This window comes from Caenorhabditis elegans, chromosome I (genome assembly GCF_000002985.6).
Source record: "Caenorhabditis elegans chromosome I".
In the NCBI taxonomy this organism is placed as follows: domain Eukaryota; kingdom Metazoa; phylum Nematoda; class Chromadorea; order Rhabditida; family Rhabditidae; genus Caenorhabditis; species Caenorhabditis elegans.
In genome coordinates this window covers 6473098-6490245 of record NC_003279.8, presented here as the reverse complement: position 1 = coordinate 6490245, position 17148 = coordinate 6473098, and the positions used below count along the sequence as shown (strand labels likewise).

The 17148-nt window shown below is 35.0% G+C and overlaps 3 protein-coding genes and 1 non-coding gene across 9 annotated transcripts; 2 read left to right on the top strand and 2 right to left on the bottom strand.

Annotated features, from left to right (window-relative positions):
- Window positions 1–1268: 1268 nt before the first annotated feature.
- On the top strand, window positions 1269–16386 carry nmtn-1. Of its 3 annotated transcripts, none has more exons than NM_059463.8 (20): window positions 1269–1471; window positions 1835–1989; window positions 2121–2208; window positions 2260–2415; window positions 2465–2611; window positions 3053–3231; window positions 3444–3881; window positions 3927–4031; window positions 4191–4318; window positions 10399–10544; window positions 11100–11263; window positions 11313–11435; window positions 11483–11551; window positions 11886–11992; window positions 12040–12210; window positions 12720–12860; window positions 12916–13036; window positions 13117–13194; window positions 13239–13328; window positions 13377–13507. In NM_059463.8, exons 1-20 carry the CDS (start codon window positions 1328–1330, stop codon window positions 13453–13455), a joined length of 2829 nt encoding a protein of 942 aa, NP_491864.2. In that variant the 5' UTR covers window positions 1269–1327; the 3' UTR covers window positions 13456–13507. The 3 variants fall into 3 exon arrangements, with proteins under 3 accessions (NP_491864.2, NP_001370607.1, NP_491865.2); NM_059464.5 differs by having other exon boundaries at window positions 1300–1471; window positions 13089–13194; window positions 13377–13445; NM_001383257.1 differs by adding an exon at window positions 15734–16386 and having other exon boundaries at window positions 12720–13328; window positions 13377–13495.
- Window positions 4320–7806, bottom strand: sulp-1 (STAS domain-containing protein). 2 transcript variants are annotated; one of them, NM_059465.5, is made up of 11 exons: window positions 7568–7806; window positions 7184–7520; window positions 6980–7142; window positions 6305–6845; window positions 6161–6256; window positions 5681–5847; window positions 5472–5591; window positions 5354–5426; window positions 4753–4944; window positions 4527–4705; window positions 4320–4482 (listed from the first exon to the last, which is right to left on the bottom strand). In NM_059465.5, the coding sequence occupies exons 1-11, from the start codon at window positions 7793–7795 to the stop codon at window positions 4389–4391; spliced, it is 2190 nt and encodes a 729-aa protein (NP_491866.2). In that variant the 5' UTR covers window positions 7796–7806; the 3' UTR covers window positions 4320–4388. The 2 variants fall into 2 exon arrangements, with proteins under 2 accessions (NP_491866.2, NP_001348668.1); NM_001361754.3 differs by having other exon boundaries at window positions 4753–4932; window positions 7568–7805.
- Window positions 7134–7277, top strand: K06A5.9. The gene has a single exon (NR_131386.1). It is a non-coding gene; the product is annotated as an Unclassified non-coding RNA K06A5.9 (non-coding RNA).
- Window positions 13490–17039, bottom strand: uad-2 (Chromo domain-containing protein; the record flags this gene model as incomplete). Of its 3 annotated transcripts, none has more annotated exons than NM_001392447.1 (7): window positions 13490–13685; window positions 13733–13900; window positions 13955–14197; window positions 14248–15303; window positions 15726–16055; window positions 16104–16229; window positions 16969–17032. In NM_001392447.1, the coding sequence occupies 5 exons, from the start codon at window positions 16035–16037 to the stop codon at window positions 13575–13577; spliced, it is 1890 nt and encodes a 629-aa protein (NP_001379834.1). The 3 variants fall into 3 exon arrangements, with proteins under 3 accessions (NP_001379834.1, NP_001300423.1, NP_001300424.1); NM_001313494.3 differs by having other exon boundaries at window positions 13575–13685; window positions 16969–17039; NM_001313495.3 differs by lacking the exons at window positions 15726–16055; window positions 16104–16229; window positions 16969–17032 and having other exon boundaries at window positions 13575–13685; window positions 14248–15186.
- Between the last annotated feature and the right edge of the window lie 109 nt (window positions 17040–17148).

Here is a 17148-nt window from a genome sequence, read left to right as displayed (position 1 = left end):
AACAATTCTCATTCAGTTTTATCCGTTGCAGTAGAGTATCCTCTCCTCCTCTCGTCGATCATTTTCGTACCTTTTCCCTCATTCTCTCCATTTTTTCGAATGAGAAGAGACAGGGATGAATCAGTTGTTTTTTGTTCGTTTTGTTGGTGTGTTCCCATCAAGTACTCTATACTTTTTATTAGTTTCTTTGTTTTCGTTCAAAATTAGAGAGATTTTACGCCAAGGAAAGCCATGGATGAAATTAGTATAACTAGTTCGTATAGTGTTAACATTACCAAAATTCAGAGTAAAGCTTTTTTTTTAAATGTTTGAGTTGATTTGATTTACAGTCGAAAGGTCAGTTACACAGTTTTTTTAAAATTTATTTTTAAATATTTTTACTCGAACATTGTGAAAAAATGCAAGAATACAATTTTAAATACAACAATACAACTATCCCAAATTTGGTAGTTTACCAAAAATTTGAAAATTGTGGATTTAAATAAAGTTTTGGAGTGTTTCGGCTATGTTGGTCTATTATAAAAGTTATTATAAACGTATCCGTACAAAGTATTGGCAGAGAGAGAGGGAGAGAATATATGCAGGGGAGACCCCAATTTTTGGAAAAACAGTTCTGGTACTAATAGTAAGTTATAAAATTTTGAAAAGTATTGGACTTTGAGAATTTTCGAGTATTGCTGCGGATTAAGAGCATTACAATGTTAGAATTTAAAAACTAATACTTTTAAAAAAAGCATATCCTTTGGTCGACTCCAAAATTAAGGTGATACATAGATGAAAACAGAGTTATTGCAATTTTTTGACTGAGAAAAAAAATTCTGCCGAGAATTTTTGAGCAGTTTTACATTTGGTCATTTGTGCACCATAAAAGTGGTTGTGAATGATTTCCCTTTGAGGCATCAAGACTGGTATAATATCCACCCTTTTCAGTCTCATATTGAAGAATTCCAGTAGTACCAATAGGTCTAAATACCTAAATATATGTATCCAGTAATCTCTATGTCAGACGATATCAGAAATAAGATACAGTAAATCAGTCATGATACCATCTGTCCATGTTGCTTCTTCGATTTCTCTATGTCTCCATTTCTTATGTACTATCTCATTCTTCTCTTCTTGACACCATCTGCTCCCTTTATATGGGAATACTCCCCCTACTTGCTCCATCTCTTCGCTTTCTTCTTCACATCGACCCTCTTTTCAGTCTGCGTCTCTATCATCTCTCGTTAAAGCTAGCCCCACTACCAGTTTTCCCCAAAAAGCAGTTAGTTGGTATTTTTCATTATTGTCATTTTCGAGATTTCGCAATAACATTATCCATGCTAAAATGGATAATAGGATCCCGTCGGCTTTAACGACGTCTGTCAAATCGCCGAAAACGCCAAGTGGAATACCATTCTTGATTCGAGAACGTGACGTCATCAAAGCTATCTTAGAATTTTTAGAGATTCGAGGTCTACATATAACACAGGTGAGTAAAAAATGTATCTCAGAAACCCACATTTTTCGTAAATTTGCCAATTTGCCAAAACCTTGACTGCAATTTTTCTAAACTCTAAATATTTTTTGGAGTGGTTTATATGTAATGATATTCGATAATTTTGGACTATTATAAATGTATTTATTACCACCTTACTGATTTTGATATATTATGTAGTGTTCAATTCGTAAACCCCAATTGAAAGTTTGTATTTACGGAGAATCAGACTTCTTATTCAAGAACTACACATTTTAACCAGAAATTTAATTTAGTGATGATTGTACCAGAAACATTTAAATTTTTTTAAAATTTTTAATCCAAACTCAGACACAGGCTCAATTATTACGCTTTCAGTTATCTCTAGAACGTGAAGCTGGTGTTATCAATGGTGCTTTCTCTGATGATCTCTTATTTTTACGCCAACTGATTCTTGATGGGCAATGGGATAATGCTCTCGATTTTGTGGAACCTTTAAAGCCGGTCAATGAATTTGATTTTGGAGCTTTTCGGTTGGTTTTTTAGGGCTGAAATGTTTTATAAGAAAGGTGTAAACTTTAACAATATAAATTTTCGAGAAACAAAATGTTTGCCATTTTTTATTAAATGAGTTCTGTCATTATTTTCAAAAAACATGATTTAGATATAATATAACAAAATACAAATTCTTCGAACTCCTATGCGTCAAGCTCGAGCCCGGACCTTTACATGACAACGACTTTGCAGTAGAGGTATACACCTTTTAGAAGTACATTTTAAATTTTTAAAATGTTGATTTAAAGGAACTCGTAGAATGTCTGAAAGATTTGGAACACATTTGTCCGACTCCCGAAGATTATCGTCATTTGTGTGCACTTTTGACACTTCCAAAACTATCAGATCACGAAGATTTTAAGAATTGGAATCCAAGTTCTGCAAGGGTTGAGTGTTTCAATAAGGTGGGTGATTTTGATTTCTGAATTCAGAAATCTATGGGTTATTTTACAGGTTAACCAACTCTGTGGACATTTGCTTCCACCAACTGGGAAGGAAAAAGACCGAGGAGATGATGCAAATAGTTCAAATGACAGATTAACTGGATTAATTACAAAAGGAAGATTCTACGAAGGTTGTGTAGATTACTGTCAAGCACAGGTTAGTTGTAGTTTCAAAATGTATTTTCTGAAAAAAAAAAAGAAGACGAGAACTTGTTAAAAACAACTTCCATGGTGCCAAAATGACCGAATATTGAAATGAACTTTTTTTTTCAAAAAAATTTTAGTGACCGTCCAAAAAGTGGTCATTACTGAGTTTTTGCCACTTTTGAAGAAAACTATAGCACTGTTGCATGTTCCCTACAATGTTTGAATATAAATGTTTGAAACATAAGTAGACCATAAAAATGAAAGGAAGTTTTTTGGATCGGCTTCCGAAAAAGTGGCAAAAACCGAGTTTTTGCCAATTTTCAAAAAATCATATAAAATTTAGAAAAATTGATTAAATTTTTTATTATGATATTTGGTCATTGTGCTGCTATTTCCTCACTGGAGCTACTCCGCCATCAATGTTAATATTTATAACATCAACATTTTTCAGGCAATTGGTGATAAACGAGGTATCGACGCTGGCCCGATGCCATCAGAAATGTTGACATTCCGTCCGAAGCTCGGATCGGCTGATTTATCATTAGTTTGCTGGTTAGAAATGGTAGGAAAAGAACAATTTTCAATGCCTTTCAAGCAGAAACAATTGGAGTTGAAAGTCGATCATATAAGGTAAGTTTGAATTATTTTTTATTAAGCAGCAGACAAATCGCCTTTTGCCCGAAAAAGGTATCCAAAAAGTGATGGATGTAAACGCTGCGAGGAGGACGAGTGAAGAGGCATATAATGACGCACGTTACGTCCATCTCATCTTGTTGGAAACTCAAAAACATTATGCCAAAAAAATAGTCTCAAATAAATTTTATTTTTAAATGATATTATAGGAAACCGAAACTGGAAGCTCCTTGGACAGAAACAATTATGGCAACTCCAATCAAACCTGGTGGTCAATTCCCTCATAATCTTGTTCCATCCTCCAAATTAAAATTCGCGGAGAAAATGAGCCAATCAATGACAATGAGCATGCTTCCCCCAGCCGATTTGACCACTTCAATGTTCCCATCGGTGCCACGTGGCCATCCAATGTCACAGTCAACAGCTGCAGGATTTTGTTTGGGAACGGCAATAACAGAAGCTGATGCAATGGCGCAGAGTCTTCTAATTGATGAAATGATGGAATCAAGTCAATTGGCAAGAACATCAAGACCTGATACATTGAGAGGAGTTGGAATGATGATGACTGGAGATACAATTGTTCCTGTACAACCTGCACAAGTAATGATCAATGCCCCATCTCAACTCTCAAGTCAAATGATGAGCATGTAATTTTTATAAATTCAAATAAGTGAAAGATATATATTATTTAGGTCAATGGCTCCCCAAGTGATGGCGCCGATCGCTCCAATGGCTCAAAATATGATTAATTACGATTTTGCTCCAGTTCGAAGGCAATTGGATGAAATGGCACGAAGGTGAGTAATGCACATTTGTTCAGAACTTACGATATGTAGCACAGATTCTCTGTAAGATGGAAGGGGAGTACTGTAGGGTAAATGTGAATTGTTTCTGAAAAATCCAGACAGAAAATATTGTTTGTTCATTTCATGATAGTAAATAGAAATATGCTACAGATCCTTGCCTCCATCCCGCCTTCCAACTGTACCAGAACTCGGTTCACCAGCTGTTAATAGTCACCACGAAGAAAATTTGATGACTCAAAGCCGTCTCTTCCAACAGTTTTCTGCTGCTAAACAAATAAGTAAGTCAAAAAGTTTTATGAGATCTGATAAGAGGTAAAATGATATGAAACTGAGTGGAAAGAAAGGGAATCAGACTGCTTCCGGTGACGGTTGTCGATTCAAGTCTGCATTGGATGCAGCACACGAGAGAGCTATGACGTCACGATAACCATTCATAGAAACACTGAAAAGATGGGGTAAAAGGACACAAAAGAGTACTAAAAATACCTCATATGGAATGGAAGTACTGTATTCCTTGCTGATAGTAATGCTTCTTGAACATTTGGATAAAATTGAGTTCTTGGGACTGTATTATAAAATCCCAGAAGCTCCATTGAATCACGTACAAATGCGGGTACACCAGCCAATAGTATTTTTATATTTTCACTGCTCAAGTCTCCGTACACCTAAACGATGTTTGAATTGAGTACGGTTCACAAATGTCCGTTCACACCTGTGATAAACATGTCAACATATCCTTATCAATACCAGTCACTCCATTCATTGACAAAACGAGAAATCTAACAATTGGAGGAGTATCTTCTGAAGGTGGCAGAGCCACGGAGACATCACACTCTTGAATTATCGTAATGTTTGCTGAGAGATTCACAGATTCCCGTGCACATATACTTTCCTGAATTGAGAACTTGATTGGAAGATATTAGTTTAGTTCTAGAAGAAGAAAAACTTGAAATATCCATTCGTCAGTAAGAGGTTATGGACTGATGAAGATTTTTTTTGAAAGCTAATTTAATTTGGAATGATATCATAAACTTTTTCAAACCAAAGGTAGTGTAGAAGTAATATATACAAAATTATTTTTTCAAAAAAATATTATTTTTGCTGAAGAAGGGTTCAAATTATTTTCGATGCAATGAAATTGTTCCATATTTCTACATTTATGTTTTTCATTAAAAATTAGGTTATCACTTTGAATGACATCTCACAATTACATCTCAAAAACAGTTCAAAATGTACAACAGGGTTCACTTGTTCACAGTTATTTGTTCACTCAACGCAATAATTCCCACCACTGACGAATGGATAATACTCACTTTTGGTCCAATTGCTGATGGACATTGACTACGTAAAGATGCAGTTCGAGTTCCGATTCCAATTCCGATCAGACTAAAGTTCACAAAGTTAATTTTTTACTGGAAATTTACAAATTACCCTTTGACAACAACCGCCTGTTTGAAAAGTTCACTTCTGATACTTTCACAATTAACGGAAAGAAGTGGTCCACTGAGACGAATGATTCGAAGAGGAGTATCAAGGCAATCACCTTCGTAACTGGAACATGACGGTTTAAGAATATTTACAACACAGCTTGAATAATTATGAAATTGACAAGAAAACGTGTACCCGGCTAGAAAACTCACCGATTCTCCTCAGCAAAATGCGACTCAGACAGCTTGGCAAGAACCTCAACATTCGGGAATTGGACTTTCAATGAAACTGCGAAAATTGAGCAAAACAACATACAGATGAAGCCAGTGCACACATTTGGGAAAATTAAAGCACTCACAATTGCAGCCATAGCAATTGCCTGAAAATTTATCGATTTTTTGTTCTTAGATCTGCGGGGAAATATTTTTTGAAATATCAGAAGAACAAGTTCAAAATGTGGAAGTATCACAAAAGAAAAATTAAAAGTTCAACACTGGCTAATCTCCCAATTTGAATTTCTTCCAAAAGTAGTAAACCAATGCGTCGCGTTAAAAAATCTCAGTTTTTTGGACTATTTTGAGCACCTTTAACTTTGGAAATATTTAAACTGGAAGAAAACACTAATTTTTAGACAAAAACTAGAACAGTTTTCCTCAAGTTCAAACTAATATTGAATTGGAAAATAAACTAACCGCATCCCATGTAGAGGAATAAAAAATTTCTCGTATATTTTTGAGATCACTAAACCAACCATTGAAAGATGTTATCACCATGATACCAATTGCACACTGAAGAAAATACATTCAAAAATAATTCCAAAATCAAAGAAGACTTACAATTGGAAGAGCATTGAACAATGGTGCTCCAAAATGAACCATTAAAATTGTGGGAATCAATGACAGAACGTTGGCAACTAATGAGAATTTAGAAGATTCAATATTAATTTGTGAACTTCCATAACTGCTTGACGGAGGCAACAATCCAAAAAATGAGCTCAATATGGAAATTATTGAGAAGCAGAATAGTTCTTGTTTTCGATGAACTTTATACATTTTCTCCTCAGCAATCGATTTTGTGATCTGCATGTGTGACGTCATAGCATAAATTGAAATTGCGAAAGAATCCAGAAATGTGTTAAATGAGGGAAGGGTCCATAATCCGATTTTTGGAATTGAAAGATCAATTCGAGATGAAGCTTGAGATGCGACATCGGGTTGGAAAAAGAAAATAATGAGAGTAACTGTGAGCAAAACAAAGAACTCATGAGGAGCACTAAAGCCGATTTTTGAAATCAGAAAACGAGAAAGTCGCCATTTGAAAATAATAAAAACCATGGCAGCGACGACGGTTGCAACAATTAGAATGGTATCAGCGGATCTGAAAATATCGTAATTTATTTCAACTTGACTTGACTATGTTTTTCTTCCCATTGATTTATTATTATTTATCTTCCAAAAGCGTTTCCGGGGAGTGAATCTCCTCCACCCATAAAATGTTTTGATTCAACAAACCTCAAACATGGAACAGCTGCGTAAAAGCATTGAAGAACTCTTTTCACGTTATCAGTAGTATTTGGAAGAAGGATTCCAACTGCTGATGTACTTTTACAGTCATGCCCACGAAACACAAGAAATTGGGGAAGAAATCGGAAGACAATACGAATGAACAAACCAACTGAAATGTTTGATTGTATATTAATTGTACCATAAACATACCTGAAAATCCCGATAACGCAGAAGTTGAGATGTAAGAAAATATGAATTCCAATGGGAGAAGAAATTGCATCAACTGAATAAAAGCACAACAAAGAGAAATTGATGAAAGATGCGAGTGAGAGTATTCAATTGAGCAATAGATCATAATTGACAAAAATGACAATGCTCCAAGAGAAGAATGTTGTGCAGAACCAAAGAATGCATAAATGATTTGAGGAATGAACATTGAGTAAACTGCTGAAGCCACGTCATTTATCACAACTCCAAAGCCAATTGCTTGTGGGAGAAGTAAAAGAGAAAGATACAATGCACCTATCAAGTCTTTGCCTAGAGAATCCTACAACAGAAAAATCTTGTAATTTTATAATTGCTTATCCAACTCACCTTAACATGATACTTGTTAATCCACGTGGTTATTGCTAGAATCTGTGTCCATGGATTTGGTGATTGATATAGTATCCAATTATCACCGATTGCAAACTGTTTGGCAAGTTCCGTGTTTGTCTTCTTTTTTCGATATTTTGCAAAATTGTAGCGTGTGTCAAAATCATCTTGATTTAAAGCTCTCGATGCATTGGGAGGCGGTCCAACTAGTAAAGATATTGAATCCATTTTGACTGAAAGCTAAGTTTTTTATGTTAATGTAGTGTACTAAAAAATAGTTCGAAAGCATTTAAGATAAAGTGTTCCACGAAAGTATGTGAAGTAAAAATATATCTTTACTGGAATTGAATCATCAATTTTTTTTCTCCTTGTTTATTTTTGCAAATATTTCTAAGTCGAACATTCTAGAACAAAAAAAGTTTGTATGCTCTTGGAATATTTAAAGCGTATTTATCCGATAATAGTAAAAAGGGGAAAAAAGTTCAGTTGTTTCTAGACAATTTATATAAGGACTCCATTTTGGATAATGCATAATATAAATAGTTTATGAATGCCTTCTACACTTTTCCATTTTTTCTGCCAGTACCACGTGTGGACTAGTGATGATGTGCAAAGAGAAGAGACACACACAAATCGAATAGAATAATTAATTCCTCTTCTAGCTCTCTTTTTCCCTCTTAATGCTCATTCATCATGCAAAATGACCTTGTTGAAGTGAAGAAGTCAACACGATAAAAACCGATAGAAGATGATCAGATTTCAAGACAAACATCAAAAAATGAATGGGTGGGTGGGTGAGAGCAAAGATATATTACAATCATTTAATGAAAAAGATGAACCACTGCACATGCTTTGGTTTTGGACATTTGTGATTTTAAAAGAACGCATATTTTTTGTCTCGCAGAAATGCTTTAAAGATGTCATAATTTCGGAAAAAAGTCAATGTTTAAACCATAGAAATAAGAGAAAAAGGCACAAAGTGATTCCTCTGGAATAAATAGACAAGAGTCTACGTTTTTAGAAACTGATTCATTATTCATAACTTCCGTTTTTTTTTTTGAAACCTTTCAAAATATAGAGAACCAATTTTGCGACTTGTAGTTTATTAGTGATTTAAATTTGGAGTAGCACCAGTCAGGTTTTGTCTGAATTGAAATTTGTTTTTTTGACAATATTTTGATATTTTGAAAAATTGAGAAAAATTTCTGATTGAATGGTCAAATACAAATATTTAAAACCTAATTTATGGAAAAAATACAGTTTTTTGTTTATCAGAATTTTCTATACACGCGTTACTCCACCGTTGAAGAAATAAATATATGTTTTTAAATCTAGAAATTGCTTCCAGAAAATTATTTTAAATCATCGTTACAACATTAAGTTGTAGACTTTTTTAGAGTTATCGATATTAAACTAATTTAATTATTTAGTAAAAAAGTAGAGCTTGAGCAGTAGTCACTTGTAGAATAAATTTATTTTTAATTTTAAACAATTTAATTCTAGATAGTAACAAGTCCGCAAACTTAGCTACAAACGATTTCATATTTGTGAATTTGATATATTATCGAAAAACAAAAAAGGGAGACATAGTGTCTGCACACCGATCAGTAGTTATCATTTGGCTTCTCCTCTTCCTCTCTGTCACTCGCCCAAGGATTAGGACATTGACGGACTCGAGAGGGAAAAGCGAAAAAAAGGCGACCGATAAAATTGAGCTCCTTTCCGGATAGGCTCACTCTTTCATGGAAAAAGAGTGACAGTGGTCATAATCTGGAGAGTGCCACGGACAACAGATTAGATTATCAGTTGAGTTGGAAAACGGGAAATATTATAAACGAATTGGTAATGTTAATCTAGATAAAGAGAGGAAAGGGAAAAAGAATACGAACTTAAATTTCTTGAACGAATTTCATGAAGGAATATAAGAGATCAAATGGAATGCACTCTAAAAAAAATTAAATGTTTCCAAAATGATTCAAATCTCTCTTTTTATGAATCATATCATCCAAGGATTAATAATCTTATCCTAATTAGTGTAGTCTCCTGACTGTTGTAGGGGTTTAATCTATTACATTTATAAAACATTTTTCCAAAGTCACTGGACTTCAAAATCTATTGATTTATGACATTTTTCCGCCATAATTTTGGCAAATTGCCAAATTTTTAACGTTAAGAATTCTAAAAACAATCCTGCATTTTCGAGCTATTGCAATGTTCAGGTACAATTAATTGGTGACTCATTTGTATGTAAAATTAGTGGAAAATTTTGTAAACCGTGGTCTCTAAAATGCATAAAAGTTCAGAAAAAAAAGCAAAACTTATTTTTGGAAATCATATTTGTTAGTTCTCTAAATTCCCCTAAATGATGTTTGATTTTTCATGAATCTTTTGCATCTTCACCCAATGACATCATCATCTAAATGAGCAAAAGAGCCGTCAAAAAAAAAAAAGTTTGAGAGGAAACGAAAATTTAATCAAAATGTATCGCTTCAGGAAAAACCAGCCGGATGGTTTTGCAAAAAAAAGAGATATGGGAAAAACTAAAATTTATCAGAATCTAGAATTATGTTCTGTTTTTATTTATTACAGAAAATTAAGTGGGAAATTATTATGTCTAGAGAATAAATGGATTCCCAAGAGATGAAAGAGGAAGAAATATTAGTAGAGTGAATAGATACGTATTTATAACATTAATATGTATATAATATATCTTCTTTACTCTTCTAAGCCCCCCTTCCTTCCACTCAGTAAGCACTTTGATGTGCTGCTCCATTCGACCGGAAATTAAAATGAAAAAAAAAGAGCAAATGAGTATGTGTGTTGATTTTCAGATGAAATGGTTCTGCCAAGAGGGGTAGGAGGAGTCGTTGGAGCAGCAGGAGCAGTAGGAGGAGCACACGTGCTTCCGTTGCAATCACAAGAACGACTTTTTCAGCAGAGAGTTGCCGCTGCTCCTGGATTTCAAAATGGAGCACAGGTAGGGCCGTAAAGGGATAAAGTTTATGGGGAAAAGTATTGTAATCGAGAAAATTTAAAATTTTACAATGAATCTAATATGTTTTAAATTGTTGTGTTTTTTTAAAATTATCTTTTTTTATATAAACGTTTTCTAAAATACGAAAATGTATCTCGAAAAATTTGAAGCTTAAAACTGAAACAATTTTCGAAAAGTTAGCTCCTAACTGAAAATTGGATGAAATTCGTTTGTGACTGTTCCAACACGGAAGTCTTCATAAATTAAAGTATAGATTTTGGTGGACAACTCATTTTTTCACCTGGTCCCATGAGAAATGCTCGTTTTCAGGATTCAAAAATTGTTATTTGTATAGTTTACCTCAATTTCTTTAAATATTCACTTATCAGAAAACAAGAGCGTGTGTTTTTATTATTTTTAAGTTTAGCTCTATTTCTCAAACCTTGCAAGGACAAATTCTAATTGTATGTAGTCTCAGATTTCAAAATAAGAAAAATGTTATATCATTCGAAAACTCATGTTCTGATTAGGTCACCACAAAAAATTAATTGTATTCAGATTCCAAATCAAAGTATGGTACCTCAAGGTGTACCAATGTCTCATCAAATAAGACCTCAATCAATAGCTGGTCTACCACAAGCTCAACCACAAGTGCCTCAACAATTACAAAGACCTGTTTCAGCTCCAACTGGAATGGGTGTACAGTTTGTGCCTGTTTGTAGGTCAGTTTTTTAAAAATCGTTGAATTAAGTTTAAAATTTAGAACTTAAGGTATGAGGATTCTCAAGCAATACGTGCAACAGGTTTTCATCCATCTGGTCGATATTTCGCTTTAGGAACGAATTCTAAACAGCTTCACATTTGCCTATATCCGGATACTAAAAGAACTCAAAGGTAATATTTTGTAATTCAAACGTTTTAAAATTTATTGATAATTTCAGTAGACCAATGGCCTATGAGCAGACCAAAAATGCTGAGATAGCAGTTACAAGACCAAAACAACATAGAGGGTAAGAAATGTTATATTAGTGTAATCGTGATATGTTTTCAATAGTACATGTTTTGTGCGGCCAATTATCAGTGTTCGGCCGTACTTTAGGTATCTAAACTATTCGTAACACAAACCTATTCGAACATCGCCAGTTAACTAGAGCCAGTAGGCAAAGTGATCTAAAGTCTAAAAATCTGGACCAATTTGCTGAGCATCTATTTTTGATTGTTTCTGTATCAAGCTTGTTGGCTTGAGTAACGGTAGCCTAAAACTGGTAGGTTGGTCAAACATTTTTATGTCAGGAACTTTTAGATCAGCTGAAACTCTAATAAATCATTGATATAATGTTTCAGATCAGTCTATTGTCTTTCGTTTAATCCAAATGGTGATCTTCTTGCTACAGGCTCTAATGATAAAACTATCCGATTGATGGCATTCAATGAGGATTCTTGTCGAATAGGTTTTGTTTAAAATCAGTGCAGTTTTCGTATTCATGTACATTTGAAGGTGCGGAAATGGAGTTGACATGCCATGATGGAACAGTCCGAGATCTGATTTTCATCGAAAGTTCCATAAATCGATCGACTATTTTGGTTTCTGGAGGAGCTGGAAACTGTCATTTAAATGTGACTGATTGCAATACGGGACAGTTGATTCAATCAATGAAAGGACATACAGGTTCGTGTATGATTGTTCATTTGATGTTGAAAATTAGTGTCACGAAATTCCATATCCTAAACTGTACAGTTAAGACCATGATTTACCATAAAACATTTAGCACATTGTTTCATTCTTTTCGAGAAGACGAGAAGGTCCAAAAATCTGGCAGCCTCGGACTCCGTAGGTTGAAACTGCTCTTTCAAAGGGAAAATCCGATCTTCGGATGCTCCATAGCTAAAGAGTCAGATTCCACCTGAGGAATCCAAAAATCTGGTTGATGTTTATCTTTCTAGTGACACTTCTAGTTACTCCTCTGAAAATCTGAAAGACTCGGAGTCCATAGCTGAAGTCCAATCTTTGATCTTGAATAACTGAATGATCTGAATCCTACAAGATTTTCCATATGTCAGAATCAGAATCTATTCGTGGTAGATCCAAATCCGTCGATAACATAATTTTGAAGATGTCCATCGTCCCTAGGAATCTGAAAATGAATAAAATACCAAACTGAAACTTTCAAATTACAGCCCCCATTCTTGGTCTCTATACGTGGAGTCAAGCCGGAAATCAGTTTGTTTCTTGCTCACAAGATAAGACTATAAGGTTCTGGGATCTCCGGCAGCAAACTGCAGTGAATGTGATATCACCTGGAAGTAACAAGTCACATAGCGAGTTTTTTAATTGATGAATTTATATTTTAGATGGTTTTTTTTTAATTTCCAGATGCATCACCAGTGACATCAGTCTGTGTAGATCCAAATGGGAAATTATTAGTATCAGGGCATGAGGACGCGTCTGTTGCATTGTTTGACATCGGCGGAAATCGAATTTTGCAGACATTCAGGTACTTGCGGTCCTTGTTCGAAATCTGCAATTTTTGAAATTATTTATTTAAGTTTTAAAATTGTTTTTTTAAATTGCCAGACCCCATGGCGATGAAGTTCGAACGGTGCGATTCAGTAATGCAGCTTATTATTTGTTGACTGCAAGTTATGACAAACGGTGAATAATCTGATCTATTTCGTTTCTTTTATCAACATTTTCAGAGTAGTAATATCCGATATGAGAGGTGATTTAATGGCTCCTTTGATGTATCTCCCAGTTGCCGAGCATTCTGACAAAGTTGTTCAGTGCAGGTAAATTCAGATTTTCGTATGTTGTATTACCGTAGTCCTGACGTTCAGATGGCATCCTCATGATTTCTCATTCCTCTCCACAAGTGCCGATCGATCTGCCGTGCTTTGGTCTCTTCCCAACCGTTAAATCTGATCTCTTTTTTGAAATGAACACCGGTAATAAAATGGTACAGTGCTTTATTCAGTGGCAGCAACATATTCTACCCATAACAGAAAACGAATGAAAAAAAAATCATTTTTTAAAAGCTATCCCAGAAGTTTTGAAGACAGTGAACCTTGAAGATCGTTTTCAGTGATCACGTTTCGCCCTTTGGGAAGTTTCTCTACGATATCTTCTAGCATATCCTTGATGCCAATCTGGAATAGTATTATAAAATTAAAAATGTTCAAAATTTGTTACAAACCCTGATAAAATTATGAATAGCCAATAGAGTAGTTTGATCGTTCACCACATCAAATGGTAAAATATTTTGAGAAAGGCATTCGAGAAGAATTTGAGCACCAATTTGAGATTTGTCCGCGATTGAGTGTCTTGAGATGAGATTAGAACCTTGATGATATTTGAATGGGAACTGGAAATTATTATTATTTGTTAAAAAGCAAGAGCAGGTAGATAGAAAACTCACTGCTCCAGTAATCTCACAGAAGAGGCTGTACAACTTCTCGTGCGTTTCGTATAATTCAATTGGAAGAGTTGGAAGCAATTGAAAGATTGGTTTCAAACAAGACACCCGTCCAGTCAACAATTTTTGAAGGCCCGATTTGTACTCTGAAAGTTCAGTAGGAGTTGTCTTTTCCGAAATCTGAGTCCACAGAATTTGCATCTCGTAAAAATCAGGCGGTACTCGTGAAACATGCCGGTTTGGTACCTAAAATTATAAGGATGAATGTTTTTACAAATATTCAAATCAAAACGAACCAGTTTACTGATTTCGTAGCTGACTGATTTAGAACGGACTCTAGTTGGTACTTTCTGATTCTTCTTTTTCTCGTCTTCGTTGTTGGATTGTGGGCGTCCAACAACACTTTTTGATCTTGGTGGATTTCTTTTTTTTATAATTTCTGCGCAAGAATTTTCAGATAGCACAACTCGACTTCTCGAACGTGAACGTGGATGTCGTATTGACTTCTCTTGTTGAATTGGTTTAGATCTGGTCGTAGAAAGTGACGGTGGGGTTTCTTTCAGACTTGCCACACGGCATCTTGAACGAGAACGACGAGAAGACACTTCTGATACAATAATGGCTTCACTCTGAGATTGGCCATGTCGGGATGAACTTTGTTCAACTGGTCTTGGCAAGTTTCGTTCAATTCTTATCTCTGCACCGGAATTTCCGGACAACTCAAAGCGACCTCTGGAACGTGAACGTGTAGTTGGGATTGTTGTCGCCTTCTGTGGAATCGATCTGCTTCGAGTAAGTGGCGGTGGATTTTCCATCAGACTTGACACGTGGCTTCTTGAACGCGAACGCCGAGTAACAATTGGAGAAACTTCTGATATAATGACGTCGTCACTTGCCTTGCTCTGAGATCGCCCCATTTGAGATGTCGACTTATTCCGCGATCCAGAAGCAGTGTTTTTATTTTGCATAAAATTGTGATTTTTTGGATCAGACAATGCAATCATGGAATCTTCTTCAATAGTAGTATCACTAGTTGTTCTACATCGGGTGCGGGATCTTCTTGGAACACTTTCCGAAATACATTGAGATAGTTGAAGAGAAGAGTTTGAAGGTTGTGGAGCCGAAACTTGGCATTTTGAGCGAGACCTTTTCAATGGAGGCAGGTAGACTTCGGCTTGTGATCTGGTGCTTTTCTCCCGTGGTTTCATACAAGAAGATGTTTCATTCTCTGCCATTTGAGTTGGTGGTCTCTTTTTAGATCTTCCAACACTCCATTTGCGCGATGAAACTTCCTGCTTCTGATCGTTGGAATCAATAATTTTTCCATCGCGTAACTTCGTTTTCCGTGGGGTCTGAAAAATGAAAGGAATTTTAAACTAATAAATCGACGTGTGAGAATTTTCAAAATAAGTTATACAAAGTGAAAAATTCGAAGATTCCGAAGAAAAAAAGGGTGGCAGATTGAAATCAAATATTATTATTTTGAACTACAAACGTTTAAAAAAAAACTTATAACCTAGAAATTTTCGGTAAATTCGACAATAATGTAGATCAAAAATTTTCAAAAGCTCAAAAAACAGTAAAAAAACTTATTTCAACTGTAGGAAAGATTTTTCTGGAGAAGAAATATCACTTTTTTTTCATCCAATTCGTAAATATTTTGATATTTTAGTCTGGGAATTGGGCAATTTGTTTTATAAAAATTAGAAAAAAGGCATAGGTTTTTAGGAACTGAAAAACGATTGTTTCTGAAAATTTAAGGACAATTTCGTACTTTTTCAGACGGATCTTGCAACTTATTCGGATCAGCCAGCCTTTTGGATTCTCCTTGCGCAGTTTCATCCGGCTCATCGTCAATATCTTTGGTTATCCTTTTTTGTAGCTTTTTCGGTCTCCCTTTCTTTTTTGTTGCAGTTGACTTATCAGTTACATCGTCAAATTGTTCAGGATTTTCTGTTCGGAATCTTTCAATCTCCACATTGTCATATCCACTGTGAAAATTTTCTATAGGCTCCCAAGATTTCGATTTATCAGCTTCCCATAAAACGAGGAACTCGACTCTCTTCAATTTTCCATTGTACCGCATTTTTTGTATTTTTTCAACCTGAAAAAAGTTGGATGAATTTCTGTATTAGTAAAATTGGAGAATTACAATCCATAAATCATCGTCTAGTTCTTCATCTTCTTCGTCTTCCTCTCCCTCTTGTTCATCTTCTGATTCTTCCAATGTTCGGTCCGATCCTTCCTCTTCAGTGTCAACGTTGACTTGCGTCTCGCACTGCAACTTTTTTCAAACGAGGGCCGAGAAAAAATGCGAAATATCGGTGTTTGCACACAATACACCGGATTTAACGACATTTTGTACTTGCTTTGTTTTCTTGTGTTTTTCACCGATTTTTCCCGTTTTTTCTTATTAAAACTGATAAATAAATATTTTTTGCTAATGCTAATATAATTTCCAGATGAAAAAATTATGTATTCAGTCGGCAAGTAGCGGTGAAAGTTGTCAATGTTATATGATGGATTACGGGAATACTAAACCTAAACTTTTTTCCAAACATGATAAATATGCTGCTTAGATGCTGAAACTACCTGATTTTCATAACGAGACCGCTGAAAAAGTTTTGAGATTTTTAAAATTCAACATTTTGTGCGAAAATCTCTACTTTTTCATCAAAAAAGTTGAATTTTGAAAACCTCAAAACTTTTTCAGCGGTCTCGTTATGAAAATCAGGTAGTTTCAGCATCTAAGCAGCATATGTATCATGTTTGGGAAAGTTTAGGTTTTGTATTTCCGTAATCCATCATATTACATTGACCACTTTCACCGCTACTTACCGACTCAATACACAATTTTTCACTTGGAAATTGTTTTAGCATCTGCAAAAAATATTTATTTATTAGTTTTAATAAGAAAAACGGGAAAAAATGGTGCAAAACAAAAGAAAACACGCGGAAAACAAAGCAACATAAATGGCCGCTGAAATTTGTCGGGGACTCGACCATGGCCTAGAAACCTTTTTGCCTCGTCCCTCGTGAGGAAAAAGTTGCAGTGTCTCGCTGGAGCTTGGCATTCTGAAAAACCAAAACAATAGTGTTATGAAAGCTGTAATTCAAGAGTGGTTACACGTTCAAAAACTGACAATTTTCATGATTATCCAAGAACGCCAAAAGGTGGTTGTGGTCAGGATAACAGC

What these genes read in the sequence shown, in the direction of transcription:
- nmtn-1 (NM_059463.8), top strand. Translation starts at nt 1,328, where the DNA reads ATGGATAATAGGATCCCGTCGGCTTTAACGACGTCTGTCAAATCGCCG. An exon ending in GAGGTCTACATATAACACAG is followed by an intron (nt 1,472 to 1,834) that starts GTGAGTAAAAAA and finishes TTACGCTTTCAG; the next exon opens with TTATCTCTAGAACGTGAAGC. An exon ending in ATCAATGAAAGGACATACAG is followed by an intron (nt 12,211 to 12,719) that starts GTTCGTGTATGA and finishes TTCAAATTACAG; the next exon opens with CCCCCATTCTTGGTCTCTAT.
- sulp-1 (NM_059465.5), bottom strand. Translation starts at nt 7,795, where the DNA reads ATGGATTCAATATCTTTACTAGTTGGACCGCCTCCCAATGCATCGAGA. An exon ending in TTAACAAGTATCATGTTAAG is followed by an intron (nt 7,521 to 7,567) that starts GTGAGTTGGATA and finishes TTTCTGTTGTAG; the next exon opens with GATTCTCTAGGCAAAGACTT. An exon ending in TGTTGACATGTTTATCACAG is followed by an intron (nt 4,706 to 4,752) that starts GTGTGAACGGAC and finishes AACATCGTTTAG; the next exon opens with GTGTACGGAGACTTGAGCAG.